The sequence below is a fragment of the Zingiber officinale genome, chromosome 8A, assembly GCF_018446385.1.
Source record: "Zingiber officinale cultivar Zhangliang chromosome 8A, Zo_v1.1, whole genome shotgun sequence".
Classification (NCBI taxonomy): Eukaryota; Viridiplantae; Streptophyta; class Magnoliopsida; order Zingiberales; family Zingiberaceae; genus Zingiber; species Zingiber officinale.
In genome coordinates, this window is record NC_056000.1 from 74,755,197 (window position 1) to 74,782,561 (window position 27,365).

General features: G+C 39.1%; 3 protein-coding genes across 4 annotated transcripts in view; 1 reads left to right on the forward strand and 2 right to left on the reverse strand.

The window, feature by feature from the left end:
• The window catches only part of LOC122009566 (homeotic protein knotted-1-like), a 56,795-nt gene extending 55,502 nt beyond the window's left edge, over positions 1-1,293 (forward strand). Inside the window, exons 4-5 of one of the 2 annotated variants that reach the window (XM_042565772.1) lie at positions 535-776; positions 855-1,293. In XM_042565772.1, the coding sequence (XP_042421706.1) occupies positions 535-776; positions 855-1,052 (440 nt within the window). In that variant the 3' untranslated portion in view covers positions 1,053-1,293. The remainder of the gene's footprint in view (positions 1-534; positions 777-854) is intronic. The other variant, XM_042565773.1, reaches the window with a different exon arrangement.
• Positions 1,294-1,595: 302 nt separating this feature from the next.
• LOC122009567 (guanine nucleotide-binding protein subunit beta-like) lies at positions 1,596-19,041 on the reverse strand. Its single transcript, XM_042565774.1, has 7 exons — positions 18,810-19,041; positions 18,611-18,716; positions 18,427-18,521; positions 8,631-9,055; positions 2,809-3,172; positions 2,229-2,342; positions 1,596-1,877 (listed from the first exon to the last, which is right to left on the reverse strand). Exons 2-7 carry the CDS (start codon positions 18,714-18,716, stop codon positions 1,842-1,844), a joined length of 1,140 nt encoding a protein of 379 aa, XP_042421708.1. The 5' UTR covers positions 18,810-19,041; the 3' UTR covers positions 1,596-1,841.
• Positions 19,042-21,083: 2,042 nt separating this feature from the next.
• LOC122009568 (F-box protein At5g46170-like) lies at positions 21,084-26,940 on the reverse strand. The gene is made up of 2 exons (XM_042565775.1): positions 25,516-26,940; positions 21,084-21,550 (listed from the first exon to the last, which is right to left on the reverse strand). The coding sequence occupies exon 1, from the start codon at positions 26,758-26,760 to the stop codon at positions 25,552-25,554; it is 1,209 nt and encodes a 402-aa protein (XP_042421709.1). The 5' UTR covers positions 26,761-26,940; the 3' UTR covers positions 21,084-21,550; positions 25,516-25,551.
• Positions 26,941-27,365: the final 425 nt, after the last annotated feature.

Here is a 27,365-nt window from a genome sequence, read left to right on the forward strand (position 1 = left end):
GAGTTTCATCGATGCTGAGGGCTCGGGGCTCGAAGCCCGACCAACAAAGAGTTCGATCGGACAAACTCTCGGTAGAGATGATTGTATGCATTGATTCTGAGTGTTAATGCCTCCTTGACTTTAACTGCCACATCAACCGATCTTCTTGACTTTGACCTAATTCGAAGGCTCCATATCATCCGCCGTATCAGTAAGAATTATATATCTTTCATTAAGTTCCCTAAGAGTTGTATTTAGAGGCAAAATTCTATATTTGTGTCTGTAAATATGACACATTGTAGGATCATTTTGTATCCATGTTCTCGAATGCAAATGGATGGTAGGAGAGTTAAGTTGTTTAATTTGGCTGATGTTCAAGCTATATGCTCAAAGTTGCTGCAATTGTATTAATGTTTAGATTGATCATCTCGTTTACTCTTCTAAATAAACAAGAGAAGTCGATCATATTTTTACATTGTTTGGCTACGATGTTCGGGCTATGTTAGTTGGAGCATTGTATGTATCAGTAAATGAAAGAAGCTGAAAAATGTGCAGGGGCTGGTTCCTCCGACAAGGACCAGGACGGTGACAGCAGGGGAGAGGCCGAACGTCGAGATGCAGATCGTCCTGCCGAAGACAAAGAGCTGAAGCAGCACCTGTTGAAAAAGTATGGTAGCTACTTGAGTGGCCTCAGGCAAGAGCTTTCCAAGAAAAAGAAGAAAGGCAGGCTACCGAAGGATGCCCGGCAGAAGCTCCTCAACTGGTGGGAGCTGCACTACAAATGGCCATATCCATCAGTATCTCCTCCAGTTCTACTCGATCCATGAATTCGATAACTAGCTCTCACCCTAACAGATTCATGGCATGAAATGCAGGAAATGGAGAAGGTGGCACTGGCGGAATCCGCCCGCCTCGACCAGAAGCAAATCAATAACTGGTTCATAAACCAAAGAAAAAGGCATTGGAAACCATCTGAGGACGCGAAACTATACGTGATGGATGGCTACCGTCCTCAGACTGGTGGTGGTGGTCTCTTCAGTATGGATGGGCAATTCATGAGCTTTGGACCATGATGGTTTAAGCTCTTTCGCTAATTAAAGCATCATTTAATTTGCTGCTTTATGTATCTTTGTATTGTAGTCCTTAATCAAAGGCTCCATGTGGGCTTGATTTACTAGTATCAGTGTAAAGGAAAGTGTATGTTTGTACCAGACTGCTCTCGATGATGAATGATAAGCTGAATAAACTATTGTATTAGTTCTTGTATTTGGTAAGTATATAAAGAGCAGAAGAAATGAGAGCATGGCACTGTAAGAACAAGAGCCTACTGACACTGTGAAACATGCATTTGAACTACAGCAACAACTGATTTGTAATAGCTACTGTGATGTCTGAATTACTCGAGAGGGTGTCCTAGAGCAATCAGATTGTATGAACACCCGTAGAGGATTATGGTATTAGTTTGTGAAAAATGTTAAAAGACTTGAGGTTATCACGACCGTCTCATATCAGAACCGATAAAGAACCAACTACTACACTGAAGTTTACACAAATTCTGATACAGTTGTGGGTTCTCTATTTTATTTATTTAAAGCTGATTCAGTAGGGAACTTTCGTTTGCCATGGAAAACAACCTCCAAATTCCAATTCAGAAAATTAAACGGATTAATTAATAAGTTCCTTACAAGGAAATTTAAAAAAATATATACTAATAGAAAACTAGTGCCCCATAGGAAGCTATCGAAAGAACTAGCAGTACAAATTTCTAGAGCTAGCATTTGTCAGCTAGAAAAATGCATGAAAATTGAGTGTGGCTTGACCCTTAATGTAATCTCCAATATTTGAGTCCGAATTAAGCAGCGTCAGATCACTTTCCTCAATCCTCCAAAAGCCCAAATCTGCCAGAAAAGTTAAGCCAATCAATCCTTTTCCTCCAAAAAAAAATTGATCAACGACTAGCTACTCGGCCTTTAGTTGAGAATGTCATATTTGCACTCTGCCGATAGTGAAAATCCTCAAAAGGCAATTGTCAAAAATTTACACGGTTCGTATGTATGGTTATTGCTAGTGCTTGGCTGAATTCTCAATAAGATTTAGATAGTAACGGTTAAAAATGTAATCACAGAGGATTTGGTTGAAGAAGTCAGGAAGATGGATAGGTTATCAAAATTCTTCCAGGTGCATTCAAATGGTTGCAAGTGGAAATGCATTTGCAGACAATTCACTAGAAATAAAGTGGGAATATTTACCTTTAGGTTCTTGTCCCAACTTCCTGTACATAGAGCACTCCCATCATCTGACAAACCCAAGCAGCTTATGCGACCTTCATGGGAACTCTGTAGCTTACCAAGATTAACAACTACCTGAAAAGACATTGATATGGTTCTTGATGGTATTACAATATGCTTTTGCAACATTAACATTATTATTGATTTTCATGGATAAGTCCAATGCATGTAGAAAACAGGCATGCAATCTGCCCAATCTATGCCTAAGGCTGCTGCATACTGTTTTATGATCATTCCCAGTTAACAGTGACATTCAATAGAAGGTCTCGTTGGCAGGTGTTGCCCTCAATTATTTTACAAAACAATGTTATAGGACATCAATCAATAGTTCTTAAATTCATGTACATGTAATCGAATTCATGCACCCCTAACTAAAGTCTCCAAGATAATAAAATTCTTAATCAATATACTATGATTCAAATCACACAAACATGACATCAACTATTTTAGATCCTCCATAATTTAAATAAAATTTACTTCTAGAGTGAGCTAAGAAATGTAAAACTTATGATCCATGTACAATTGCACTAGAAACACGTACCTCAGCTAAGAGGGTATCCCACACAAAGCAGTCACCATTTGAGTACCCAGCGAAAAGCAGTCTTCCAGATATAGAGAATGCTATGGATGTGACAAAGGGACAATCTGGTTCATTATTGTTATGTTGTTGGGCATATACTTGAAGCAGGTGCCCAGTTCTCATGTCAAATAGCCTGCACTTGCCATCATCTGATCCAGAACCAAATCTCTGACCATCAGGGAAGAATTTGACAGTGTTAACATCACCTTGGTGACCATTATAAGTTCGAATTGCTCGACTAGCAATTCTAGCATCCCATAATCGAGCAGTTGCATCACAAGAACCAGAGACGAACATATTTGAATTTGAGCTGCTGACAGATACACTGGGGGAGGGAAAATTGTTTTTGGATGAGACATTATAACAACTAAGAAAGTTATAATCTTTTTTTCTTAATAGTAAGATTGCATGCAAGAAATGTCTTCAACTTTGAGAGAATGGCCTTGAGCCTTCAGTTAAAGATGCAGATAGCTGAATCTACTTTACATTTTGAAAACAAGGAAGTCAGGCATTAGCCTACTCTTTTTTATAGAACCTAAAGATAACATAATTAGCATTGCCTTTACCAACAAGACCACTGAGAAAATGCCAATCCGTGTGATTAGATCATTCATACTTTAGTACCTTGAGGAACCAATTACCATGCTTCACATTTGATAAAAGCTGAATAGAATATTTTAGAAGCCTAAACTTGCTGCATTAGGACATGGAAGCCTGACCACCTAGGCATTTGCACAAGAAATACACGGAAACAAGCTGAAATGTCACTTGTCAAATGGCATCTTTTTTTTCTCTTGCTTTTATAAAAAAGATTGTCTACTCTGTTGTAGGCAATTTATAGAAACATGAAAATTTGGAATAGTTTTTCATGACTATTAAACAAAATTATCTGATACAACAGAAGTTACAAAGCCTATTATCCATATGGCAAATCACTTGCACAATGAGAGTCATAGCCAGCTTGTAGCCTCAAAAGAAATTTAATTTAAATGTTTCTAAACTGAGATATAAATGAGGCAAATAGTATTGGGCATTCAACTTTTCATATCTAAATACTTAGAAGGATAAAATGCATCAACAGATTCTTTTGGTGATTAATCTAAATCATGGAAGTTAAACTAAAGGTTTGATTACTTGGATAGTATATATTAAGGGCACAAGGGAAAGTGACAAAAGGATGTGCATAAATGATAGAGTTCCATGAGTAATTTTGTGAATCTTTCAATCCTCTTCCTCAAACCAAGTAATTGGACTATAATATTAATAGTTACCAGAGGAAGATAAGTAAGTTGACTTATAGTTGTTAATAATATTTCCTAAACATTTAGATAGGTAATAATTATTTCAATGGGTAATAAAGGGGAATAACTCCGCCCGTGACGAATAGTCATGGTCGGTTCCCAGCTCGGATAAAGGAAGAGGGTTGCATTAGGTTGTCAGCCAGCGTTAAAACTATGGCAAATATTCAATGAATGAATCAATTAAACTATTGTGCTAATGCTAGGTTATTCTCCGGAAGGAACGTGTTGCAGGGTCCAACTATAACGTCTCGGCAAGGACCGCTACATCTCCAGAACTCGGGTGTAGTGCTAAATATGCAAGAGTTCGCGTTGCAGGTCCGACTATAACGTATCGGCAAAGACCACTACATCTCCATTTGAACTTGAGTGTAGTGTAAATAGGAAAGAGTTCTCACACCATAGGTGGGATAAGAACAAATATAATAGGAAAACTAATAATCTAAGATTTGGAACATAGAACATAGGAATCCTCACTCAATGGAAGTAGTAAATATGATTATTAGGAGAAAAATTAATATATTGTGTGTACAAGAGACAAAATGGGTAGACAAGAAGGCAAAACTGATTAAAAACTCAGGTTTAATTTATGGTACACGAGAAAGAGTAAAGCAAGAAATGGAGTCGGAATTGTTGTAGATAGTTCGTTAAAAATGAAGTTGTTGGAGTAGTTAGAAAAGATGATAGAATTTTAACCCTTAAGATAATACCAGCGAAAGAAACTATGAACATAATTAGCGTATATGCACCACAAGTAGGATTAGATGAAGGAACCAAATGAAATATTACAAAATATTTCGCCAAATGAAATGATTTTAATAGGAGGTGATCTAAATGGGAATGTCGGAGTGAAAAATGAGGAATATGAGAGGGTACATAGGGATTATGAGTTTAGAACGAGAAATGAAAAAGGAAAACTATGTTAGATTTTGTGATAGCATTAGCTAATACGTTTTTTTAATAAAAGAGAAGAATACCTAGTTACGTTCAAAGGTGGGAATAATAAATCGTAAATTGACTTTCTTATAATTAGGAAGAAAAATAGAAAGATTTGTAAAGATTGTAAGGTCATCCCTGGAGAAAGCTTAACTACTCAACATAGGTTAGTAGTGTTGGATATACGCCTCAAGCATAATATCAATAGAAAGAAAATATATACGACTCCTAGAATTAAGTGGTGGAAGTTAAAGGATGGGAAGCAAAATATATTTAAGGAGAAAGTAGGAGTACATGCATTAAGTGAAATATACAGTGATTCTAATACAATATGGGATAAGATGGTATCAAAGTTAAAAATAGTAACTAAGAGTATACTCGGTAAGTCAAAGGGACATGCACCACTAAGTAAGGAATCTTTGTGATGGAATGAAAAAGTACAAGAGAAAGTGAAGAAAAAATGAATAACTTATAAGGAATTATATATTTGTAAGAACGAAGAAAACCTAAAAACATATACAATAATAGCCAAGAAAGAAACTAAAAGAGTGGTGAATGAAGCAAAGAATGAAACTTTTGAACGATTATATCAAAAATTAGGTACAAAGGGAAAAGAGACATTTATAGAATAGCTAAAGTGAGAGAAAGAAAGACGAGATCTTATCCAAATAAAATATATTAAAAATAAATATAATAGGGTACTAGTAAACGATGGAAACATAAAAGAGCAGTGGAAGAGGTATTTTCATTAAACTTTTTAATGAAAGTTTAGGCGATTAACTTAACTTAGGTAATTTAAGTAGGTTAAATGTGAATAGAAATTTAAATTTTTATCGTAAAATTCAAACTTCAAAAGTAGAACAAGTTTTAAATGGGATGCACAATGGAAAAGTCATTGGACCAGATAATATTCTGATAGAGGTATGAAAGTGTCTAAGGAAATAAGGTATTAATGGCTTACAAAATTATTTAATATGATATTAAAAACAAAAAAAATATTTGATCAATGGAGGATAAGTACTCTAGTTCTCTTATATAAGAATAGGGGAGACATGCAAAATTGTGCAAACTAGAGGGACATTAAACCAATAAGTCATACCATGAAACTTTGGGAAAAAGTAATAGAAAAAAGATTAAGGAAGGAGACCACGGTAACCGAAAATCAATTTGGGTTCATGCTTAGAAGGTCGACAATAGAAGCTATACATCCTCTTAGACAATTAATTGAAAAATATTGGGAGCAAAAATAAGATCTACACATGGTATTCATTGACTTATAAAAAACTTATGATAGAGTCCCAAGAGAAATTATATGGATAATTATAGAAAAAAAGATGTTAACATAATATATATTGAACTAATTAAGGATATGTACGAGGATGTAACAACTAGAGTAAAGCGGAATAACTAAAGCATTTCCAATAAATATAGGGTTATATCAAGGATTAGCTCTAAGTCCCTATCTTTTTACACTAATTATGAACGAACTCGCTGCACATATTCAAGATCCAGTACCGTAGTACATGTTGTTTGCAGATGATATTGTTTTAGTAGATGAAACACGTGAAGGAGTAAATGTTAAACTAGAATCTTAGCGGGAAACACTAGAAGATAAAGATTTTAGGCTTAGTAGAATAAAGACAAAATATATTGAATTTAAGTTAGCAATATTAGATATAATGAGACAATTGTTAAGAGAGGAGATGATGAGTTGCCCAGAATCGAGAGTTTTAGATATTTAGAATCATTTTTGTAAAATGATGGAGGGATTGAGAGAGATGTCTTACATAGAATACAAGCAGGATGGTTGAAATAGAGGAGAGCGTCGGGTGTTTTATATAACCATAAAATACTTATAAAACTTAAAGGAAAATTCTACAAAATCACAGTTAGACCTGTTATATTATATGGAGCTGAATGTTGGGCTATGACTAGAGCACATGAGCAGATGATGAGAGTTACAGAGATGAGGATGTTAAGGTGAATATGTGGGCATATGAGAATGGACAGAATAAAAAATGAGAGCATTAGAAAGAAAGTAGGAGTTGCATCTATTGAGGGAAAACTCCGAGAGACATGTTTAAACTGGTACGGGCATGTACTTAGACGACCAATAAATGCTCCAGCTAGGCGATGTGAAACTATGGCAAACACGCATATCAAACGAGTAAGAGGACGACCAAAAAAGACTTGATTAGCAACAATAAAATAAGATAAAATTTATTTAAATATAGATGATGGTATAGTTAGAGATAGAGTTTAATGGCGTAAACGGATTCATATAGTCAACCCCACCTAATGGGATAAGGCTTAATTGTTATTGTCGATGTTTTGTAATAAAGGGAAATATTTGATTATCAATAATTTTTCCCTGTAAAATGATTAATTAAACTTCATATTCTTTTAATCTCACATGTCATATTTCTTTAAACTAATCTTTTCCCATTCATTGATAGAATCCATCTACTCCTCCATGAATTATCTCCATGAGAAGAAACAATAGGAATTCATATCATAATAATTTAAGATGCTTTCATTTATTCTTGAATTCCTACATCTTTTTGAAAATTATTCTTTTCTCACTCATATAAATAAAGTCTATCACTTCCTTTCTTATCCCATATCCCATGAATTCAAATTGGATATATATCTCTCTCAAAAAAAATAAAATAAATAAGGCATCTGCAACCGACTAAATCCCTTTGGAATAGGTACTCCCAAATAGGCATGGACATTGCAGGCATATGCCTGGCCTACTATGAAACAACTACAAGAGTCTCAACCGGAGAAAAAAAAAAATGAAAATCTTCTTCTCTTCTCTCTATTGCATGTTAAGCTTTTAAGCTCAAAGTCATCAAGCAGTGCACGCTTGGTGACTCTGCAAAATAGGCATTATTTCCTCTACGGAATGTTTTTTGAGAAATTATGGTGCATCAAATTGCTGGAAATTTATATTTACAAAAGCTTCTATAAGTTATCTTTCGTGTTAAATCTTTACATGATCTGAAATCTGAATCCATCTTCTCTATCTCTAACAATAACAGCACAAAAAATGTAAAAAGAAAAAAATAGAGAGCTAGAGTACTCCTTATGCCAAATCTCATAAAGTCTAAACAGTTATTTCCATGGGAATAGTGTAACTACTCCAAGCAATTTGATATTGTGATTTCTGTCAGAACTAATGACAAAAAATGAAACACACAATAGCAATGCAATGAGTAGTAACACAAATTCCAAATTCTATTTGCCAAATTTTAAATCTAGAAGCTCAGTGTTAAGAACATTATTTTGACAAGTATCTGACAATTTTCTTATACTAAAATCATCAGGGTCTGTAAAAATTTTCTGTGATATAATAAGAATCAGAATGAGAAATGAAAGAGAGACAAAATTATGGTTACAGTACTCTGAAATGATAAACTAGCTACTCAAAATACATCTCAACAAGGAACCTATTCAATCTACATCCCTATAATCATAAAGAGCAAAACATCCAGAATTTTTTCCACTAGACATCAAGTTTGGCTTAAAAAGGCATCACTGCAATACCTCAATACATCAGATGTATGACCTGAAGGAAATTCTCCACCAAATATAGAAATCCTTTGTCCAGTGGTAACATCCCATAATACGCATGTCTGATCTCCTGAGCTGGTAACCAAATGACTTTCTCGATCAGGAACATATTGACATGAAGACACATAGCCTTTATGTCCCATGAGAACCCGTGAAACTGGTATATTCCCATCACGGTCGACTTGAGAATTAAGATTGAAAATGGAACATGCACTGTCAAGACCGCCACATGAGATAGAATGTCCATTTGGAGCAAAGGCACATGTCATGACCCATGCACAAGGAAGCTTAATGGCATGAGTTTTCTGGCTTGTCAAAGCATTCCATACAATTAGCCTCCCATCTTGAGAGGCACTGACTATCCGATTCCTTTCAGAGGTCCAATCCAGTGAATAGACCTAAAAATTTCTCAGAAAACAAAAACCATAACAGAAGTTGCAAAATATTGAGAAATTGGAAGCAGTGCGAGAGGGAAAAGCTAGGGGTTTATATAACAAGTGGGATTCATCTGACAATATGTACTCAGAAGTCGCAAACCACAACTGGTCTATTAACATACTGGAGACTTCATCTCCTTAAAGCTCAATATATTCTAGCATATAGAGCACCTCCCATATCATTTTCAATTATAAGAATAAAGATTTAAGGGGGTGGTAGTAATGATGTAGCAACAATTAAGATGAAGTTAACTAAAAATCATATAAAATATAATTTTTATTTAAAATTTAGTTACATTAATAGCCGACCCCACCTAATGGGATAAGACTTGGTTGTTGTTGTTTAGTTACCTTAATACATTTTGAAAGGAAGGCTTATGCTTTCTTGCCATTAAAACCAAAGCTTAAATCAATAATTTCACCTCAATTCAACATCTCTCATAGCATGACTATTGTATTGTATTAGATATACCTTCCATTCTTTGTCCTTGAGCAAAATTCTATGCGAAACATAATTATATTCTAACAATCACAAAATTAATTGATTCCACAAATCCGGATTGTAGTCAGGCTAGCTAAGACAAACTCCCAAATACTTCTTCAATCTGCCAAAGGTTACCTGCTACTCCACCCATCCCCCATCCCCTTGTTTTTTCCCTTCCTTTCCAACTCAAAACTCTTTGGCCTCTAGAACATTAAATAAAGTAGCACATCTTGCACCTATTTCAGTAGAGACCAACTAAATGATGCCACATGCTCATTTACCATTTACACCTCCATCCTTTAACAAGTGACTTCATGTCTCAGCTTTATGGAATTTACATTGATGCGGGTGACGTTCCCACATACGACGCCAAATATGATCCTGTCTGAAAGTTGGGGAGATAGATGTTGTTGGTCCCCGTGGGTATTTTGATGTGATCAACCAAGTTGGTTAGGTCCTGCTTTGTTTGATCCCTGTGTCTGAGTGTGCAGGAGCTTAGGAGCGCAGGAAGTCGAGCGGAAAAGACAGCTAGTGAGAAGGACGGCACGGGAAGGGAGCCGACGGGCTCGGTGCGTCCGAAGGACGAGAGAGCTGCGGAAGAGTACATCGGTGGGCGAGAAGAATGTGCACGGCATTCGAGGGGCATTAAGCCGGGGAGGAAGGTTGCTCGAGGAGAAGACCGGGAATTGGGTTCGGGTGAGCCCTATTCCGATTGGCCGCAATCACCCAAAAGATCGGAGCGTCGGAAGTCAAAGCGAAGCAAAGAAGCAAGCTGGAATTCGAGCTGCCAGCTTGGAGGTGCCTCCATTAGGATTGGAGGCGCCTCCAGCTTGAAGGCGCCTTCAGCCTTGTTGAAGGCGCCTTCAGCCTTGTTGAAGGCGCCCTCAACAGGTCAAAACTGACCGTTTGCGCTGCGGATAAAGTTTTATCCGCTCACCCATTGGAGGCACCTTGGACCTCTATTGGAGGCGCCTTGAACCCTCGACATCAGATTTCTGTTAGTTAGAGCCCTAGAGCCAATCATTTGATGATTGTATTATGGACTTGTTGTATCATATTCTTATATAAATAAAAGGCATTTTGTTTTGATTATTATACTTACTTGTATTGGTGCCAAATAAACTAAGTATAATAGCGTCCTTAAGTAGAAGATTCTCACCTATATCAATCGGTTAGTTGAACCGATAGTGAGATGATATAGGGAACACTACTCTTAATCATTCCTAGTCGAGTATTAACATTCAGGGACAATGTTAATGCAATAAGACTAGCATGTAGATCAACTCGATGACTTGATCTCACAAGTCATGGATATAGAGATATCAAGTTGACACATGGGTATGCATTGGAGAATGTATACTGAATGACCCGCCATGAGAAAGTATCATGGATCGTTATATGAGTGTCATATACTTTTTCATGTGGCTATTAGTATGACTACTAGTCCTTAGACCTGAAGTCACCATGGTTCCCTACATAAAGAGTTATGTACTTTGGTTTCGTCAAACGTCACCCGTAACTGGGTGGACTATAAAGGCGATTACTGAGTATGTAACGAATTATACAGAGGGATGTGAGTGATGTAGATGGGATCTATCCCTCCTATATGACGGGAGAGACATCGATATTCTTGATAGAGTGAGACCACAAAGTGCATGGTCATGCCCAAATGAGTCAATATGAGATATTGAGCTCATTTGATTTAGTGAGTCTACTTGGAGTTCAAGATTTAGATTGGTCAGAGGATGACACGCTCTATGCCTCACATTAATCAATCTAGATGTCTAGGATAGAAGGACACTTGTCATATATTGTGAGGAGTCACAATTAGTAGTCACAAGGTGATGTTGGATCTCAACATTCTTGTAACTTGGGTAGTAATGATGTGTTGCTAGATACTGCTCATTACTTATGCTCCTAAATGGGTTTAGGGGCATTGCCAACGTTACAAGAACCTATAGGGTCACACACTAAGGACAATTAGATGGATTAGATTCATGTGATGAATCAAATTGGATTAAGGGTAATCCTAATTGGGCTAATTGAGTTGGACTCAAGTTGATTCATGTGTTCAATGAGTCTAATTTAGATTATGACTCATTGAATCAATTTAATTAAATGAATTAGATTCATTATATTAAATTGGTTTGAATTAAATGGTTGGATTAGATCAACCATGAGAGAGATTAAGTCAAGTTTGACTTGACTTGAGAGGAAGAGGAAGAGTCAAGTTTGACTTGACTTTATGCCACATCGTTTGTGACTTGGCATTAAGTGGCCAATGATGATGTGCCACATCATCATAGTTGACACATGTGTGTGTCACCTAATGGAAGTTACAAATACTCTTTGCTTTAATGTGGCCGGCCACATTAATGAGAGGAGTTACACTTGGTGTGGCCGGCCACTAAGGGAATGAATTGTATTCATTTTCATTCAAGTGAATTTTGATTCCATCTTCTTCCTTGCTCTCTCTTCTTGTTCTCCCTCTCCTCATCTTGCCGAGACCTTCTTGGAGTGCTAGCACACTCTAAGGTTCTCCCTCCATCGAGTTGTTCGTGTGGATACGCATAGAGAGTTGTCTACCTAGACAACTTGAGATCCGGCACCTTGAACAAGCGGGATTGGCGAAAGGCACGCATCAAGGGTAAAACTCGTACTCTAATGTAGATCTAGAGTTTATAAACTCGTACTCGTAAGTTTTTCGAAAGTTTTATTCTTCGCACGGATCCGGTGGCGGGGCTTTCGGGGTTTCCGCGACGCGAAAAAGCGATTTTCGCGGCCCGAAAAACCCAACAATTTCCAGAGGCCTTTAAAGGCCCCTGGAGCTAGAAATTCAAAACAACTCAAGCAATCAATCGTATAGTCTTTCCTAGTAATAGTTCTAAGCTTTAAAGTGTAAAAGGCTTCTCCGCCTTCAGCAAAAGGAGATCTTTTACTACGCTTTTGTAATTGCCCTGGATTAACAACCCTCTTGGTTGTAACAAGTTAAATTCCTGTCTTCTGCTTAATTTCTATTTCTTTATTTGTTATTATTTTTCTATTGCTTTTCTGAGTTGAAATCCGAGGAGGGTATAGTTTATTTTTGATTTCAGTAATTCACCCCCCTCTTGCCGGCCTCCGCTACACCTACACGATGGAATGTCAAGTTGACATGAATCATGCAGTTGATGTGGCTAACTTGCCACTTGGGAAATTAGAGTTTTTTACAGATTTTGATATTCTTATTACAATGAAATATGGTTTTGCAGCGCCGAAAGATAAAGAAGAAAACACATGGAGCAAAAAAGAGCAAGCGATTTCGTCGCCAACGGAAAGGCTGAGTTCTATCTACTCAGTGTACTGCCACCTCAGGAGATAAATCGGATCGGAAGCTACGATTCCGCGAAAGATCTCTGGGAGAAATTCCTGGAGCTTCACGAAGGTACCTCCAAAGCGAAGCTAACCAGGCGCGACATCCTCCGGACCCAGTTGACGAACCTCCAGATGAACCAAGGCGAGAAGGTAGCGCAACTCCAAGCAAGGATCAAAGAGCTGATCACGCAACTAACTAATCTTGGAGAAGAAGTAACGAACCGGGACTCGATCCGATACACGCTCAACGCCTTCCCCAGAACTCCAGAGTGGGCCTCCTTAGTAGATGCGTACTACATCTCTAAGGGCTTCGAGGTAAGTACTCTAGAACAACTGTTTTCCACTTTTGAACTTCACGAATCTCGAGTTTCAGAGCCTAATGGAGTAGAGAAGACTAGTCAGAACATTACCTTAAAGGCAAAAATGAACAGTTCTGACTCCGAAGCCTCGGTTGACGAATCAGAAGCGGCACTACTGGTAAGATGCTTCAATAAATTTTTTAAATCTAACAAATTTAGATCGCAGAGGCATGAGAGAAAAAGAAGAACGACTCGTTGCTACAACTGCAACGAAGAAGGGCACATCAAGGATGACTGCTTGAAATTGAAAAGCAAGCAAAAGGAGAAGGCAAAGACCAAGTACAAGAAACCAGATTCCTCCAAATACAAGAACCTAAAGGCCACTTGGTCAAACTCATCCTCCGAATCAGACGTCGAAAAATTCTCGAGGTTAGCTCTAATAGCTAACCATCAGCTGGAAGAAGAGTCAAGCTCAAAGATGAGTATCAATGAAGGGAGAGGAACATCAGAAGAGGAAAGCTGCAGTGAAGGGGGAGCCTCACCGAGTCAGGTAAGTCAAGTACGAAATCTAATCCCGACTCAATCTTTTCGCTTTAATAAATCTCTTTCTAAAGACTTATTCAAATTAGAAAAAGAAAATAAAGAATTGAAAATGAAATTAGCAAAAGCATGCCCACTTGAGATGTACGATAGCATAAAATCAAAAAATGATAAATTAAAATTAGAAGTTGAAAAATTGAAATCTGATGCATGTTTAAATACAAATAAATTTCCAAACTCAAAATTAAAAATTTATGGAAAATTGAATTGGTACATTAGAAACCATCAGGGTCAACTTAAAAGAGTACCCAAGAACTATGTACCCCGAAATTTTTGAATAACCCTGTAAGAAGGAACCTCTATTGGGTTCCGAAATCTGTGCTAAATTAATTCATTTAAAAGCTTACAGTAAGAAAATTAAACTTTGAATTTCTGTATGGAAGCTTTGTCTAAGGAAGTGGTTGTTGTTCCAATAACTAAGAAGACCTAGTGTCTCGCCACGACCTGGAAGCCGAAATATCGAAATGAAAATGTTTAATTACTTTCTGATAAAAGCATTAAAATTGGAATTAAATAATGCTTTGAAAAGTTTTTAAACATTTTCTTAGAAATTCATTTTTTTTTGAAAAATATCTCTTGAAAGCTTTGCTTAGAATTTCTTTTCTAAAAATCAATTTTTTACTTAGAAATTATTTTGAAAAATCCAAACAAATTATTGCGGTTAGAATTTTTTTTCACTTAGAAATTTTACTTAGCAATTTTACTTAGAATTTTTTCCAAAAAACTTCATTTTACTTAGAAATATCTTTGAAATTTCTATTTTTCTAATTTCATCTTAAATTAGAAATTTTTCTAACTTAAAAATTTATGCTAAAAAATTTTTTTTTGTTATCCCATTTTTGCTATGATCAAAAGGGGAGAGAAAGGTACACGCTTAGAGAAGTACATATTTAGGGGGAGAAAAATTTTGATTTTTTTTAAAATTAAAAATATTCTTTTTGTAGTTGTCTATTGCAAACTAATGCTTAATATGTGAGTTTAGTAATTTTTCTTTTAAAATTACTTTTCTGTCTATTATTACCCTAACTTGAACTTGGGTTGATGCACATCAAAAAGGGAGAGATTGTTGATCCCCGTGGGTGTTTTGATGTGATCAACCAAGTTGGTTAGGTCCTGCTTTGTTTGATCCCTGTGTCTGAGTGTGCAGGAGCTTAGGAGCGCAGGAAGTCGAGCGGAAGACGCAGCTAGCGAGTAGGACGGCACAGGAAGGGAGCCGACGGACTCGGTGCGTCCGAAGGACGAGAGAGCAAATGAAGAGTACACCGATGGGCGAGAAGAACGTGCGCGGCGTTCGAGGGACATTAAGCCGGAGAGGAAGGCTGCTCGAGGAGAAGGCCGGGAATTAGGTTCGGGTGAGCCCTATTCTGGTCGGCCGCAATCACCCAAAAGATCGGAACGTCGGAAGTCAAAGCGAAGCAAAGAAGCAAGCTGGAATTCGAGCTGCCAGCTTGGAGGTGCCTCCATCAGGATTGGAGGCGCCTCCTGCTTGAAGGCTCCTTCAACCTTGTTGAAGGCGCCTTCAACAGGCCAAAACTGACCGTTTGCACTGCGGATAAAGTTTTATCTGCTCACCCATTGGAGGTACCTTGGACCTCTATTGGAGGCGCCTTGGATCCTCGAGATCAGATTTCCAGAGGCCTTTAAAGGCCTCTGGAGCTAGGAATTCAAAACAACTCAAGCAATCAATCATATAGTCTTTCCTAGCAATAGTTCTAAGCTTCAAAGTGTAAAAGGCTTATCTTCTACTGTGCTTTTGTCACTGCCCTGGATTAACAACCCTCTTGGTTGTAACCAGGTTAAATTCCTGTCTTCTGCTTAATTTCTATTTCTTTATTTGTTATTATTTTTCTATTGCTTTTCTGAGTTGAAATCCGAGGAGGGTATAGTTTGTTTTTGATTTCAGCAATTCACCCCCTTCTTGTCGGCCTTCGCTGCACCTACAGATGCTGGGGATGTGGCGCTCCTGCTGACCTCCTGTGGACCTCGCTCCGACTTACAACACAAGAAGCGTTAGTGCCGAGCCAGGGAAGGGGTCTCCAGCTATGGCCCTCCGACACTCAAGTTAGTCTCCGGCGAAGAAGAAGAAACAAAGAGCAAAAACTGTAGCACAACAGTAAAATATCGCATACCTCCGTTGAAGCTTGGACCCCCCCCCCCCCTTTTATATAGAACTTCGGTAGCGCGCATGCACGCTTTCCCAGGTGAGCACGCCTCTCGAAGCTTTCCCTAAAAAGTCATGTCAGTAAAGTGTCCCTGACACAGTACCTTAACGGGCCGAGCATTTCTCTGAAGTGACAGTGAAAGCTTCCGCCGTACAATCCTTTGTCTGACCATGCCGCCTGTCAATGGCACTAGCTCTGAAAAGGATATCAAAAGATAGTCTGTTGTGTATGTTGCTTGGCCGAGCGGAATAGTCATTCAGCCGGAATTCTGCTGTCCATGTGTTGTCTGTTGTCGGGCCGAGCGGGATAACCGCTCAGCCGAAAGTCCACTGTCTGCATGCTTTGTTGCTGAGCCATACGGGATAGCCGATCGGCCGGAAGTCCACTGTCTGCATGCTACGTTGCTGAGCCGAGCGGGATAGCCACTTGTCCGGAAGTCCACTGTCTGCATGCGCCGTTGCTGAGCCGAGCGGGATAACCGCTCGGTCGGAAGTCCACTGTCTGCATGCTTGGCTGATGTCAAGTTTATTGCTAGGTCGAGCGGAAGAGCCGCTCGGCCTGGTTTCTGCATAATGCTCCCTTTGTCATCCTCTCATTTGAGCGTCGGGTGCTCGGCTCGTGGCCGAGTCAAAGGTGATCTCGAATCAGGCCTTTTCTCTCCCCAATCGAGACATACTCGTCCGATCAGCAAATGACTTCTAAGCGTTGACCGTCTTGACTTTGACCTCCACCATGGCAGCGGGGTGGGGCCCTTTATCATCACCGCATCATACATCAATCCCATTTTATGAGCCATAGAACCTAGAAATTTATTTGACCCAAACCAAAAGGTGTGCTTCAAGGATTATTAACATCATCCTAGAATCCCTAAACACTTCAAAGATCTCCCTCAATTTTTCCACATGACCCCCTCTCAACTTACCCTTAACCATCATGTTGCTTATCATATAATCTTCACAATCAACCTATTGAATAGCATGCTAACAAAAGGTAGAATCTGCATTTTTCAAACTAAAAGGTATAACTTTATAAGCACCATTAGATATTCAAATGATGTATAGGACTCCTCCAAGAAGTTCAGCATCTCAAACCCAGCTGTAGTGCCAACCACTAATCTGAAGCAGTGGGAGCAATCCCTTGGACATATACCTTTTTTGGATAAGTGAAACCATACAAATTCAATTAAAGCAGCTAAGGTGTTAGAGGGTTCAATTGAACTGGGATCAGAGTTGTGTTTGATTCACCTAAACAGATTCAAGATCAACCAAGGTTGGTGTTGCTGGGTCATATAGGTTCAAGTGAGCACTAGTGACTCCTTTGAGGTGGATTAAATGATTGTTGTTGTGTTTAATTCCAGTGAGTTCAAAGGAGGTAGTGAAGCACTAGTGAAGCCAATGCCAATGAGCAGATCGAAATGGGGTCAAAGATGTTTGAAGTGGTTAATATTTTGACACCGTATTTAATTAGTTACTATAGTCATTCTTCCTGCATTAGTTTGAGGCCCACCCCTTTAATGGCTTTGGCTCCTATTTTATAGGCCCTGGAGTGAGTGCATGTTCAATAGGAAATTGTAAGGCGGATAAGCTACTAGTGACGTGGATTTGACTCAGTAATGTCTCAAAGTATCAATTGAGCCCTTATAAGGACATGTATCAAATTCTAATTTAAGTACACATGTCACCCGTCTTGATAACATTGATCAGTGAGTAATTTTAACCGCATTACCTTGGATGATGAATTGGCAGGAAGATGGGAATCAGAGAAGAAAAGGAACCTTGGTTGCAAGAAGTTAAAGGTTGAAACTAATGAATCGATCTGCAGTGAGAGCCTAGCTGCCATGAGGAAGCTTATGAGAAGGAACTGGGGTGTCTCAGTTGGGTACTATTCTAGTAATAATGATAAGCATGCTAACAAGTTGGCTAGCAAAGCCTTGAGGAGTCATAGCTGCATGTATTTTTTGAGCAACTACCATACATGTGAAGGCCTATGCTCCAGACTTAGGAAGCTTAGACCATTGATCATGCACCTGTTTGATACTAAATAATAAAATTCTACCAGTTTTAAAGAGTCTTCTGATTTTTTTCGTGCAAATACACCTCTTATCTTTGTACAATGAAGCAATGCCCTTTCAACTTCAAGAAAAAGTGTGTATGCTAACGCTTTCTCGCCTGAAGGTAAGTCCAAATTGTTCTCAGATCAGTAAGATGGTTATAATTAAATAATAATAATAATAATAATAGGGAGATAAAAACCGATTTGCCATTTTTTATGCCCAAGGAATGTGTATCCAATTTCTTTAAAATTGGGAACGACGCAAAACAAATTTGACAGCATACAAGTGTCCTTTATGAAGTCCTTCTCAACTCACGAAAGTTAACAATAGTCAACAGGAAATCTATATGGGTGATAAAATCCGAGGGAAAGTTGGACTACCTTGCCAGTATGTCCCTGAAGTGTCCTGCAGCAAACCAGATCCGTTGAGCTAAAGTTGACCGCCGTCCTCCCCTGGGTCCTGGTATAATTTGCCACTACTCGAACCAAAACCGCACGAAAAGATCCAAGTCAAAAGACGCGCACGAAAAAGGTCAAATCCAGAAAGAAAAAGTAAGCTCAGCACCGTCCGTGTCAAGCAGCTGCTGCCGCCTCTGCTTGAGCCGCTCCCGCAAAGAGTTAACCGTCGCCGTCGCGGCCGCGTGCCGCTCCTTCAGCTCCGGAAACGACATCTACCAGACGAACTCCGCATTCAAACAAAATCCTCATAAAACCGAATAAGAGGAAAAAAAAAAAAAAACAAGTGGTCGGTCTTCCAACGATACCGTGCTCGATGGAGCAGGATCCGAGCTCCAAACCTTCAGCTCCACGGCTCCAGCTCTGGAAGCTCCCCCTCGAGAAGTGAGATCGACTCTGAGAAGGCGGCAAATGCCAATACGAAAGCTAGGGATCGGCAGTGAGACTGAGAGCTAGGGAGGCTGGAGAGGAAGCATGGGAAGCCAGCCGCTCGGGTCCACTCGGGACGGGTACAGACTCATCTCTGGCGCGGTCATAACTTAACGTGGGTTCTGAGCTGGAGCCCGACAAACTTTCTAAATCCGTGTCGTTCTTTATTTCCATTTTTCTATAAATAAATATGTATCGTTAATTTTTGTACAGTAGGCATAAATAATTTAGAGGTGTTAAAAAATAATAATAACAGATATTTGTTATTAATTAAATATCAATTTCTAAAAGGTTGAGAAATTCTTATTTTTCTAAAATTAGTTAATTAGTTAGTTAAGAATAATTAGGATTAGATCTTAATTAACCTCTACTCTAGTGATTAGTTTAGATTTGACGACTTAGTTATCTGGAAATCAATATTGTGAGTTAAGATCCTAATTAATGTTCACATAAGAATGCTGATTACATTAAACCTTAATCATGCCCCAACATTATTCCTTATCGGTGGCACTACCATGACCTTGACAAGCTTAACAACTCGTCCCCTACCTCTTTATGTTGTTGATGCAATGATGCTCTCAATTGATTGAGTTTGAGTAAGTTGTTTTGATGTGTTTAATAAAAGATTTAAGTTTACCTTTCGTACTAATGTTTCATTGAGTGCATTAACATGATCAAATTGTTGTAATGGATGACTTAAGACAATCAAGTTAGATAGGTTATGGTGGCAACCAAAAAAAAAGTGAATATGCTCACCTCCAGCGCCTCCGTCAATCCGTCTCAGAACCAACACGGAAGAGATAAATTACGGACGACTACTAACCTTTAAAATAATGACTAGCACATAAAGGAAACATTACCTCGACTTTATCCAGATTCGAACCCCAGATCTCTTGATGATAATATCTCATGTGCTAGTCACTAAACTGTCCCAAGAGGACTAGATAGGTTATGCTCGATGGTTGAGAGGTTCATATCACATGGACTAGGAAGTGATTGATGAATAATGACTTGGAACATAAAGGCATTAGAAATTCCTAACAAAGTTGGTTATGGGAGTAGGAACATGGAGTGATTGCTGATTCGATGGATTAATGGTCTTACCAAGCCAAGGTGGACTCAGAGGTGATCAGAGAAGGTTGGCTTGGAGCATCCAAGCAAAAATTCCTAACGAGATGAACTCTAAGACAGCTTGATAAGAGGTAGATTTCATGTGGAGCAAGCTTAGAAGGCTTAATATATCTAAGGGAGTATCAAGTGACTAGGTTTTAACCTATCCTCGTAATAGTTTCTTGTGTGGAACATGGAGGAACTCCTCAATGACAGATGAGGAAGTTTTTCTAAATTGCATGTGTTGTATAGCACATGAACAGATACATCAGGTTGGCAGGAATGCTGGATGAACGAATCATCTTTTATCATATGAATAAATAAATTAGATCCAAGGCATATCAAGTTGGTTATCACATAACAAGTTTGCATAATCGAATCCCGACAAAGACTAAGGAATTACCCTCTCATATATGAATAAATAAATTGGGTCCAAGGCATATCAAGTTGGTTATCACATAATAGATTTGCATAATCGAATCCCGACAAAGACCAAGGAATTACCCTCTCATGTGACGGATTTTATGAACAAATAAACATAAAATCAGATGAAGAGGAAGATTAGGAAGTAGAAGGATTGCAAAAAGAAAGGGAGGGAGAAAGAATAAGAGGATGAAAAAGGATGGCATGGTGGGCACTTGCTGACCATTAATATTGGTGTTGTTCTATGCATCATAAGCAATTCATATTGATGCATGAATGGTATATCAACCCCAAGTAGCAATTTAATAATGTACATGGAAATATTGATGAGATGCATCAGAATCTATGGGCATATCAACTACTAATAGATTTAGTTATCTGGGCATATTGAGAACAAACACTAGTAAACTAGAAACTGCAACAAGGTAAAAGTCAAGCCAAGAATGCGACTAACGTGAGGAAATTTCAATGCAATGCATCTAAAACAACAAATAGATTCCACAAACACGTACAGTGGCCATTTGATGACATTTCAAGATAGTATCAAAAACGAAACTTAGATAAGATTCCATGAAAAGAAAGTCAATTCTTGTCCGACAAATTGCTATCGCTAACCAATCTTTGAGAAGAAAAATCAAGTAAAAACACGTTCGTCAACAAAGAAATAACATAAGAAATACAGCAAGATTAAAGAAAATCATGGCCTAAGCGATTTTGGCATGAACAACAAAAGGCAAATTCACAAGATTTGATACAATTTTGGTAGCAATGAAACTAAAGTGGATCATGGCGACAATATACAGTACAGGATGAGAACCATAATCTATCAACAGTCCATATTCCACTTTAGAATGGCTAAAAAGGGTGGGAGAAACATCACCCTTACCGAATTTGCAAGCACGAGAATGCTTTCTTCAGTTTCCAACAGATAGCAGCACAGCTCAGAATTCGCAGATTATCATATAACTGCATGGGCTGGTCACCATTGATGGACCGCGTAAGTAAAACTTCACATCATATTGATTAATTTTTAGCTAATGAGTGTCTTCCTTTAAACATGCTTTAGCCTCCTCTAGATCTTCAAAATCTGAATGGTTAATAAGAATGGTAAATAATTTATGCTAAACAAAATTTATTATAAAGAAATTCAAATTAAAGTGCAAATCGGTGAATCATTAACATTTAAATACTTTATTTAAAATGTCAAAAAAAGCATAAGATGGATAATTAGCCATTAGCAATTTTTCTTCATACAACATCACTTGATATCGATAACTACAAGCAGCATTCCATGGCGTAGAAAGGCAGATATTATTTGCCATAGTACCACACTCTAAGTAAATGATGGGTTAGTAAAATTAGTATTACCTAATAAAGCAACGAGTTGTACACCATAATATGAAAAATATCACTGGAAGTAGTATTCTGATGCGGTAAGCAAGTTTGAGAACCACTTTGAGCTTAAATTAATTGGTCCTCAACAGAATGTGTACATAAAGCATCATCATCACTTTCAACCTAGGGACCAAGTACCTCAAATGTATAGGGAAAAGGCCAGCATTCCCTTTTGAAATATTATTATAATTAGTTTGCTATGAGAAAATCCCCGCACCTTCACTTCACTAGTAGCCTATGATATGAGAAAATTATTATATTTAATTTGACAAGGAATAACTAGCAGTAGTATTTTAATGAAGTTGCAACAATATCAAGAGACAAAAAAAAAAGAAACGGAAATTGCCCAAAGGGTGCACGTAGAGTTAGGAATTGACCAAAGACACATGATACTTTGATAATTACCAAAGGGTGCACTAATTTATCTGGTCTACCCTTTTTATCCCTCCTATCAAACCTGACTTTTTACTCTCTCATTAGAATGCAACTTTCCTCTCTCTCTTCTCCAATTAAACTATTTGTTTTTTTTCCTCCTTTACATGCCCCATGGTAGTCTAATCCTGGAGCACCTATGGAGAGCCCGAAATAAGTTATGGATGACACCTTTGGACTTCTTGCAACCTCAGAAATCCATAGGACCTGAAACGGGTGCAATCCGAATTTTCTAAGTCGATCAGTGGTTTTGACTGAAATCCACTAATGGATCTAGGCTATTGAGTGAGAGGAAGATAGATATAGTGTCAAACCTTAATTTTGATCAAGGAAAACTATCAGCCCGGTGGAGCAGGACCACATTGGACCTGATCTAAGAGGATCAAGCCCAACGCGGGCTTAGTCTAAGCAAATCAGGCCCAATGTGGATCTTGTTGGGTCACTTAGGAGCTAGAGGAGAGGGATAGCTCGTCGCACTTGTTTGCTTGCTTTGAAGATGATGATGGTGCAGCGGAAAACCTCACAGCAAACTCACAAAGCTAACACCAGGATTTACTTGGTATCCACCTCAAGAAGAGGTGACTAATCCAAGGATCCACACACACGAGGACTCTCCACTAAGAAAAACACTCCTCGAAACAATCCGGAGGTGAAGAAATCTCGTACAAACTCACACAAGCATACAACTCGAAACAAAAAGTAAATGTAAACAATACAATGAATAACCTCTCTTGTTCAATCTCGTGTAGCTTTGTCGATGTCTCTTGAATCTTAGAAGTACAACAACACTTATCCTTAAGATGCTCCAAGAACTGGCAGAAGAACGGTGAGCTCGGTGGAGAAGATCTTCATGTAAGTGCTGTCGAGTTTGAATCTCACTGTCGCCTTTATACTTCACGATCTAAGACTCCCAATCGATTGGGCATGCTCCCAATCGATGTCACGTCAGATCCTAGTGATCCCAGCCGTCCAAAGCTCACAATCTGCGCAACAGTCATATCCCAATCGATTGATCAATCGATTGGGGAGGCTGAATCGATCGGTCGATCGATTCGGAACGCCTTTGTGCTCTCGCTGGAAAAAAACCCTGAATTGATTGATCGATCGATTCAGGCTTCCTCGCATCTTTGCGAGAAATCCAACCCCAATCGATTGATAGATCTATTGGCGTTGCCCATCAGCTGATCGATTGGGAACCTTCTATTCTCGCGAGAAAATCTCCTCAATCGATCGGCTGATCGATTGGACTCTGGTTCAATCGATCACCTGATCAATTAACCAACAGTAACTTGCCTAACTTAAGTCTAGGGTTCCCAAACCCAACATCCAGTCAACCTTGACCTGTTAGGACTCCTCATTGCTTAGCATTCGATCAACCTTGACTTGCTGGGACTTCTTCACCAAGCGTCCGGTCAATCCCTTGACCCACTTGGACTTTTCTCCTTCTGCCAAGTATCCGGTCAATCCTTTGACCTACTTGGACTTCCAATCACCAAATGTCCAGTCATCCTTGACCTACCTGGATTTCCATTGCCTGACTTCACTCACCAAGACTTTTTTACTGTCTAGCTTCACTCACTAAGGCTTTCACCTGGTTTCACTCACCAGGATTTCCATCTGTCTAGTTTCACTCACTAGGACTTTCTTTCTGCCTAGCTTCACTCACCAGGACTTTCCCACTAAGTATCTGGTCAAATACTGACCCACTTGGATTTTTCATCTTCTACCAACCTTCCCGTTTGACTTCTCTTGCCTAACCTCCAATTAAGACTTTCCAGTCAAGTATCCAGTCAACCTTGACCTACTTGACTCTTCTTCACATTAAACTAGTCAATCTTGACCAATCTCCCCAAACGGGCGATTGCTCCTGCAATCTCCATACATGTCAAAACAATCTTCATACATTGTCAAATATCGAAACTCACATATTACAACTCAAGCTTAAGTCAATTCAAGCTTAGTCAACCTGGTCAACCTTGACATAGGGAAATTGCACCAATAGATCTAATTTAAGCAAATCATGCCAATGTTAGTCATGGTCCCACAGTTTTCCTTGATCATAACCAATGTTTGACACCATATCTACTTTTCTCTCACTCAACCCTATTGAATGGGTACAAGTTTGTAAAAATCCAAATAGCTTAGCACCATCAGTGAATTTCGGTCAAAATCCATTAATCAACCTAGAGAGCTCAGATTGCACTCATTTCAGGTCCTGTAAATTTCTAAAGTCGCAAAGAGTCCAAAGGTCTCCTCCATTAATTATTTTAGGCTTTCCAGAGGTGTTCCAGTATTATGTTAACTTTCAACTAGAATGCTTAGGCATGATCTCCTAGAGACCAAGACTAGTCTTGGTCTTATTTGAGCAAATCAGGCCCACATTCGATCTGATTTGCTCAAATCAAGCCCACATTGGACCTGATCCTCTCATATCAAGCCCAACATGGTCCTGGTCTTTGAGACCAAACTTATAATTTTATTTGATCAAAACCACGGTTTGATATCATATCTACCTTTCTCTCAATCAACCCTACTAAATGGGTGCAAGTTTGCGGAAATCAAAAGAGCCTAGGTCCATCATCCATTTCAAGTCCTATGAGTTTCTAAGGTTGCAAAAAGTTCTAAGGCACCCTCCATTACTTATTTCGAGCTCCCCAAAGGTGCTCCAGGATTAAACTTCCGTGGGACATGTAAAGGAGGAAAAAAAGAAAAGTTTTATGGGAGAAAAAAGAAGAGAGAGGAACTAAAAGAGAGGAAAGTTGCATGCAAATAAGGAAAGAGAGAGAAAGTCAGGTTTGGTGGGAGGGGTAGGACGAGAAGACCAAATAAATTAGTGGACCTTTTGGTAATTATCAAAGTATGGTGCGTCTTTTGATCAATTCCCAACTTTGTGTGTGCCTTTTGGTCAATTCCCAACTTTGCGTGCACCTTCTGGGCAATTCCCGCAAAAAAAAAAAAAACATCATGCTCACTACTGTAACAATGGCAACTAAACATGGGAACACCAGCAAAAACAACAATTTTGAAAATACTTATGTGCAACTTTTAGCATAAAAAAAAATATGGGAACTAGAAACAGACATTAAAAAATAATTAGGAGAGGCTCCATTCAAATACCATAAACTTCACCAGTCTATCTTTACGATCACATAATATAAATTCACTACTGAGAAATATAATATCTTCAAATTAAGCATAATCTGCGAACAGTATAAGGAATTCTACCTTTCTATGATTGTGGCTTGCACCATCCTTCCAAACTCAGAAGGAATTCATCTCGAGACTGTAACTCCTCCTCTTCACGAGCATTGCTACTGCTGATCTGTACGGCTCTTTGAATGCACTGGAAATCCAGCACATGTGTGACGAGCCTATGGCACCATCACAATCTCTGTAACAAGCAAACTCGCTTCCCCACTCTTGGCTTGGCCGAACAGCCACCAAAGTTGCCCCTTTGAGCACTACACCACCATGTAGCTCCAGGTGAGGCGCATACCATAGCCGCATACTGAGGGCTGGCACCAGTGTTCGTTGTGAGCTTCCAGCTGTAGACAGTGGTTTCACCCTGCATTCCTGCAACTGCTGCCGGCTCATCGTCAGCAACCCTTGTCCATCGGCGTCTGTGAGCTCCAATGTCTCGAGAGTCTCATGGTCGCAGATGATTGAGTGGAGGAGGTAATGACGTGCTGACGCAGCAATCATGGAACTGATTGTCCAAAACAATCTACGCTTCAAGTTCCCGTTGCTGTAGAATGATTCCGGCATGCTGCCACTGTCATCATTCAGACAAGCATCCTGGAAGCTAGAGTCAAGGCTGGGGTTCGACGGTATTGGCGAGAAAGACGCAGAGGAGAGAACAGAGGCAGCACCAAGGATGACACAGCTGTCAAGGGTCGACCCAAACTCGGCCCTCCACTTCAAGAGAACACCGTCCTCGAGGCCAAGCTCCCCAGCTGGAAGCTCAATCCGGAGATAGCGAATATCCTTAAAGTTCTTCAGTACCTCGGCGGGAGAATGGTGGGAAACATCCGATAATATCGGGGAGGAGGAGGAAGGAAGAGGGGAGAGCGTGGCCCTTCGATCGGAGGCAACGGAAGCAGAGGGGGCGAGTATATGGCCGAGAGCTTGTAAGGGTTTCACGATGCCTCCAAGGACGATGCGTGCTAGGTGGGAAATCAAACCACGGCCCCTATCCCCGCCGGGACTCGTAGCGCTGGAAGTGGAGAGGTCGTCGGAGATAACGCAGTCGATGCGCACGACTACGGACTCTACGAGTTGGGCAAGGGCGTGAAAGCGACGGCATACGACGAGGCACCTTCCCAGGTCTTTGACGTCGCCGATCAGGTTGAAGACGACAAGGAGCAAGCAGTCCGGCAGCAGATCGAAGTGGTCGATTCCCTCCCATTCCTCCACCTCCGCTACGGCGGTATGCCCACGCGAGCGAATATGATCCTCCGAGACGGAGGTCATCGAAAAGGATGAGGGGATCTAAAGGATACAGTTCTAGAGATCGAGACGAGGAGGAAGAAGAGAGCCGCCGCCTGAGAGGAACCCTAACCCTGGTTGCGACGGTGGAAAGCCGGCGGTGGAGAGGGCATTCCCATTGGGGGAAATGGCGGGGTCTGTCCGCTGATGAGAGAGAGATAGAAAGGGACGGCCAAAATGATTTGGATATTTTAAGGAGAAATTAATAAATTCATTCCATTTTCGCTCATTGTTGTTTCCTTTCTTTGATTACGCTTCCTGCTCCTCATTTCTCGTTTAAAAATTATTATAGTAAATAAAAAATAAAAATAATTTAAATTAAATTAATAAATTAATATAATAGTATTTTATGTATAATGATTTTATTTAAATTAAAAAATATTGTTTTATAATTATGTTTTTGAAATAAAAAATATATTAAAATATTAACGAAAATCCAATATTAATAAGGATCTCTTTATTATTTATTTATTTTCTATCCTTAAATATGATGTCCTCAATGATAATTTACTGATCCACTTTTTACATATCAAGGAAGGACCATTTATATATATTGATGGGGAGTCATGGCTCCCCACTAATATATACAA

Coding starts and splice junctions, on each gene's coding strand:
- LOC122009567 (XM_042565774.1), bottom strand. CDS start 18,716: ATGTCGTTTCCGGAGCTGAAGGAGCGGCACGCGGCCGCGACGGCGACG. Junction 18,522..18,610: donor GCAGCTGCTTGACACGGACG/GTGCTGAGCTTA, acceptor TGGTTCGAGTAG/TGGCAAATTATACCAGGACC. Junction 3,173..8,630: donor CATACATCTGATGTATTGAG/GTATTGCAGTGA, acceptor TCCCTCCCCCAG/TGTATCTGTCAGCAGCTCAA.
- LOC122009568 (XM_042565775.1), bottom strand. CDS start 26,760: ATGACCTCCGTCTCGGAGGATCATATTCGCTCGCGTGGGCATACCGCC.